Below are 6,000 nucleotides of genomic sequence, written 5' to 3'. Positions count from 1 at the left end.
ATAAGCATAAAATAGTGTGTGTGTGTGTGTGTTAAATATATGTTCTGGCCCCCCGGGCAATTTTGTTAACTCAATGTGGCCCACGAGTCAAAATATTTGCCCACCCCTGATGTATAATCATTGTAAATCTAGTGGTAGTTTTTTCACACATCACACGGATCTCATGGAGGCAAGTGTGGGCAATCAGTAAAGACTAACTTGTAAAAATTGGAGGAACAAACCACTACCATTTGTGACCCATCAATCCATGAGCATGCCTAGTGCTCACCAACCAAAATGTCACATGGTAGCTTCGGTCAATATCACTGACCTGGATTTCCAGCTGTTTTCCAGTGCCACCATATCAATATGCATTTCATTCCGGATGATGCCCAGAGACAAAGCCCTGATGATGGTTGGTGAAGCACATGAAGCAAACGGAGAAAAACGATTGGCAGTGTCAGGATATGAAAATAGGTTGGTTGACATCTAATTGACAATCAAACCTCTCTGGCTTCTCATTGGGCAATCTTCATTACAAGTGAAAGTGTGTCACACTGCCAGAGAACAGACAGCTTGTATTGTTGAACAGAGGCAGCTGGAACCTTGTGCTACCGAGCCTGACATGGTTCACTTGTGTGTGTCCATAACAGACGATGGTCTCAGACTCGAGTCTATAAAAAAAGAATCGTCCAATCCTGCACGAACAAGGGGAAAGAAGAGTAAAATGGCCACCATTCAAAGACAACCACGATCCAGAACGGCGTCGACTCGACAGGATCGTGGCTCTTGTTCTTCGACTGCATCTTGCCCCGTATTTTCTGGACCTTACAGTGACCAGGAAGAGGAACCTCCGCTGCGTCGCCAGTCATCTCCCTTACTAAAAGGTTCTCTTTCAAGCCTGCACAATGCCACCAAACCAAGCCACAAAAGATCATCATCAAGCATCCAGGGTTCTGTTGTCTCTCTTCAAGGATCGCTACCAACTCTCCAGGGTTCTCTTCCGAACTTCAACTTCTCTTTGCCAAGGCTGAAGGGATCCATTTCTCGGTTGAGGAGGCGATCACTGGGCAGTTTGGACAACTCCAGCCCAGGCTTCAGCGAGCGAAGCACCAGTCCAGGTCTGCACAGCGGCATCGGCAGCTCAAGTGATGATGACGGCAGTTGGGACACTAACAGTTGGAGTTCAGGGGCTACCTGCCTGCTCAGGACATCTCCTAAGCAGGACAGAGATACATCGGAGCAGTCAAGAGGAACATCTCGTAAAACAGATCAGAAATCCAATAGCGCAGTGGTAGAACCTGAAATTATTTACCAAAATCTCATCTTCACGCGTCCAACCCCTAAAACTGAAACTAAAGATGCTACAGAGAGCACTACAACAGTGCAGAAGAAAGACACAGGAAGTGCTACCTCATCTTGCCCCAGCAAGAATGCCTCCGTCGTCCCTCAAGACGACAAGAAGAAAGAGGACAGGCGCAAGTTCTCACAGTTTCTCAACGAGGTGGCCGGAAGGGTGCTGAAAACCAACAGCGCTCCTTCACAACAGCAGCCCACCATGCGAAACCGCATCCCATCTCATCCTACACAAGCTCCACCATCAGCTACCCCGCCGTCATTGCATTCGAACCAAACCAACCTCCCAACACCACCACCAAGTACTAACTTGTGGTACACTCCAACAACCAACCTGCAAACCATCAATGAATATGATCCAAAGGACATCACCAGCACCTTCCACCAATGGAGCAAGACTCTACCAAGCTGTAAGATCTTAGAACCAGCAGACATGATGAGGAAAATAAAAGGGGACAATCCCTCATACCGAGAGCACAGCATGGAGCTGTGCACAAAGCTACAGTCGCAACCCTCCACTGGGAGGCTGTATCTGGAGACGGACATTGACAGAGTGAGGCAACTTGATGAATTAGTGGATAATGTTAGCCCGATGCAAGAGAGGAATAAGAAACAAGCGGAAAAGGGTACAGAAGACAGAAGTCCCTGGCAGAAGAATGGAATCTTGGGTGGAGAGAAAAGGAAGGAAAATGTGAGGGATAAAGAGAGACTGACAGAAAGAAGGAAAGATAAGGGGAAGAAAGTCCCAGGTAACAGTTTTGAGCCTAAGTGGACCTCCAGTGGAAGCAGTCACCCCTGTCCAGTATTCAAGTGGCCTGAGGGATTTCCAAGAATGTCCTACAGGTCCATCTCACTACCCAGAGCTGTCAATACCACTGTGAGTACTTCATTCTTTCTAAAAATGGACCAAAGTCAAGGCTCCTCTAAGCAGCGATTTACTCATTTAAAAAAAAAAAAAAACGCAATAGAGCGAGGCAGCGATGTTTGAATAGCAAAGTAACGAGGGATGACTGTATACTTTTCATGTTAGTACCAATAGAAAAATATGTTTGTTGTATATCTAATTCAATACTTAAGGTTTCTTTTTTAGCAAGTGTAAAGTATTTTTGACAGTTTTCTTCATCCTCGGTAAATAGAATGTAATGATATCTTAGAAGAGTGCTGTGTAACTGTGTAAATATGAAATACTGGAAAAGCGCCTTCATATTCTCTTGTCTGCAGTACTCAGATTATATTTTACACTTTAAATCTTGAGCCGATTGACATTCACATGCCAGGACTAAGGTAAAGGTCTTATTTTAATTCTCATTTAAATGCATTAGCGTTTCTGCCACCACTCCACTCCGATCCGATCCACCAACATAGAGGGAGAAGTGGCGTGCAGTATTAAAAATACATTGCACCTTTGCTGTGTTTTTGCCCCAAGCCTAAAGTTTTGTATTGAAGAGTGGGGGAGAAAAATAGGGTTTTGATTTAAGAGAAATTTGCAGGAGTAGCAAATACATGAATAATTTAAACATATTTCCTTTTTACTCAGGCTCAGAAATGGCCTCCTACATTCTCATCATGTTGCAGTCTTACATAATAATCTTTATCAGCACATACAGTGAAGAAAATAAGTATTTGAACACCCTGCTATTTTGCTATTTCTCCCACTTAGAAATCATGGAGGGGTCTGAAATTTTCATCGTAGGTGCATGTCCACTGTGAGAGAGATAAACTAAAAAGAAAAATCCAGAAATCACAATGCATGATTTTTTAACAATTTATTTGTGTGATACAGCTGCAAATAAGTATTTGAACACCTGAGAAAATGAATGTTAATATTTGGTACAGTAGCCTTTGTTTGCTATTACAGAGGTCAAACGTTTCCTGTAGTTTTTCACCAGGTTTGCACACACTGCAGGAGGGATCTTGGCCCACTCCTCCACACAGATCTTCTCTAGATCAGTCAGGTTTCTGGGCTGTCGCTGAGAAACACGGAGTTTGAGCTCCCTCCAAAGATTTTCGATTGGGTTCAGGTCTGGAGACTGGCTGGGCCATGCTAGAACCTTGATATGCTTCTTACGGAGCCACTCCTTGGTTTTCCTGGCTGTGTGCTTCGGGTCGTTGTCGTGTTGGAAGACCCAGCCACGACCCATCTTCAATGCTCTGACAGAGGGAAGGAGGTTGTTCCCCAAAATCTCACAATACACGGCCCCAGTCATCCTCTCTTTAATGCAGTGCACTCGTCCTGTCCCATGTGCAGAAAAACACCCCCAAAGCATGATGCTACCACCCCCATGCTTCACAGTAGGGATGGTGTTCTTCGGATTGTACTCTTCATTCTTCTTCCTCCAAACACGCTTATTGGAATTATGACCAAAAAGTTCTATTTTGGTCTCATCTGACCATAAAACTTTCTCCCATGACTCCTCTGTATCATCCAAATGGTCATATGCAAACTTAAGACGGGCCTTGACATGTGCTGGTTTAAGCAGGGGAACCTTTCGTGCCATGCATGATTTCACATCATGACGTCTTAGTGTATTACCTACAGTAACCTTGGAAACGGTGGTCCCAGCTCTTTTCAGGTCATTGACCAAGTCCTGTCGTGTAGTTCTGGGCTGATTCCTCACCTTTCTTAGAATCATTGAGACCCCACGAGGTGATATCTTGCATGGGGCTCCACTCCGATTGAGATTGACCGTCATGTTTAGCTTCTTCCATTTTCTAATGATAGCTCCAACAGTGGACCTTTTTTCACCAAGCTGCTTGGTAATTGCTCCGTAGCCCTTTCCAGCCTTGTGGAGGTGTACAATTTTGTCTCTGGTGTCTTTGGACAGCTCTTTGGTCTTCGCCATGTTACAAGTTAAAGTCTTACTGATTGTATGGGGTGGACAGGTGTCTTTATGCAGCTAACGACCTCAAACAGGTGCATCTGATTCAGGATGATACATGGAGTGCAGGTGGACTTCTAATGGGCAGACTAACAGGTCTTTCAGGGTCAGAATTCTAGATGATACACAGGTGTTCAAATACTTATTTGCAGCTGTATCACACAAATAAATTGTTAAAAAATCATGCATTGTGATTTCTGGATTTTTCTTTTTAGTTTATCTCTCTCACAGTGGACATGCACCTACGATGAAAATTTCAGACCCCTCCATGATTTCTAAGTGGGAGAAATAGCAAAATAGCAGGGTGTTCAAATACTTATTTTCTTCACTGTAAAGGTTGGACCAAATATGTACAGGAGAGCCAATGTAGCACTGCCAGTACTCCTGGCAAATCAGGTCAAAGGTTGAAGAGAAAAGAAAACTCAGTGGGCTGCAATGTTGCCGAGCAAAGCCACCAAACAAATAGAAAAAAACAGATAGCTTATCAAAAGGCTACCTCTGTCTTGTAGCTCCGCCTTGGACCAGGTACAGAGTTAAATATGTGCCAGAAATTAATAACTAATAACTAATAATTGGACAATGCTTGGCCTTTATTGTAAAAAAGCAGCAAAAGCAACGGGATATAAAAATACACTATACCGTACTACCGTAATTTCTGGTGTATGGACCACACCCACTTAACGTATAAGAAAAAAATGATTTATACATATATAACCTGCACATGTCCACATCATAAAATGGCATACTGTGGCAGGCATGAGTCAGTGAGGACCAGGCAATTCTTTATTTAACAGGAGCCAATCATGAGCTATGAAAAACCTCGACAAGCTTGTCAACCCATTGGACATTACAGGAGGTCAAGAGTTAATATTACAGTCTGACTCACAGTGTCATCTGACAAAGAATGATAACTCATCACACAGCAACTTAACACTCAAAATACAAGTAGCAATACAAGTTTAAAATAGAAAAATACATATTTTATTTGTTTTCCCGTTAAAATATAATGCTTTTAAATCATTGTGTCCAAGCAAAGCATTCATCAGTGCCTGCAGGGGCCCTGCAATGATGTCCGGCTGTGGCTCCATCTTGTGGCAGCTTTGCAGCGTCATCCGTCATTCTTCTGTTTTCTATGCCACTTGACCTCAAATTAATGTTTTGGTCACTATGCATTATGGGGAAACTTTAGAATAGTTTTTTTTTGTTCAAAACTCACATTTGTACTTGTATTGTATATCTCCTCGGTACCTTTAGAGTGTTCAGTTGCTGTGTGATGAGTTTAGCATTCTTTGTAAGACGAGACTGAGAGTCAAGACAGTTATACTGAGTAATGACCTCCTGTCATTTCCAATGGGTTGACAAGCTTGTCAAGAGTTCACTGAGAGCTTGTGGAGAAAGAGCTACCATGTCCTCACTGACTCGTATTTAAACAATTAGTTGTAGTTCTACAATTAGTAGAACTATTACAATTAGTAGTAGTTCTGAAATAAAGGAGATGTCACAAGGTTAGAAATTAGCAGCAAGAAAAAAATAGCAGCTTAAACACCAAAAGTTACGATATATAAAATTATTCAAGTGTCTCATTACGTCCTTTTTTTTTTCAAGTATGCAGCCCTCGGTGGAATACGTTTGGCTTATACCTTGTGAAACTGCAATACGTCAACTTTGGGCTATATAGAAAAAAAGACCAAGCATTTCTACTAAAGGTTAGTTTTAACTGTCCACAAAGATGGACTTTTAGCTAGCTTTGAAGTCAAATGTGTATCAATGCTAGTTGGCTATCTAG

General features: G+C 42.6%; 1 protein-coding gene across 2 annotated transcripts in view; it reads left to right on the top strand.

The window, feature by feature from the left end:
* Positions 1–536: 536 nt before the first annotated feature.
* begain (brain-enriched guanylate kinase-associated) overlaps positions 537–6,000 on the top strand; it is a 55,915-nt gene continuing 50,451 nt past the window's right edge. For both annotated transcript variants that reach the window (XM_078796257.1, XM_058091464.2), the window contains exon 1: positions 537–2,212. In XM_078796257.1, coding sequence (XP_078652383.1) covers positions 605–2,212 — 1,608 coding nt within the window. In that variant the 5' untranslated portion in view covers positions 537–604. The remainder of the gene's footprint in view (positions 2,213–6,000) is intronic.

Source organism: Doryrhamphus excisus, linkage group LG14, assembly GCF_037039965.1.
Source record: "Doryrhamphus excisus strain RoL-2023G ecotype Guam linkage group LG14, RoL_Dexc_Guam_v1.1, whole genome shotgun sequence".
In the NCBI taxonomy this organism is placed as follows: domain Eukaryota; kingdom Metazoa; phylum Chordata; class Actinopteri; order Syngnathiformes; family Syngnathidae; genus Doryrhamphus; species Doryrhamphus excisus.
This window is presented reverse-complemented; position numbering and strand designations above follow the sequence as displayed.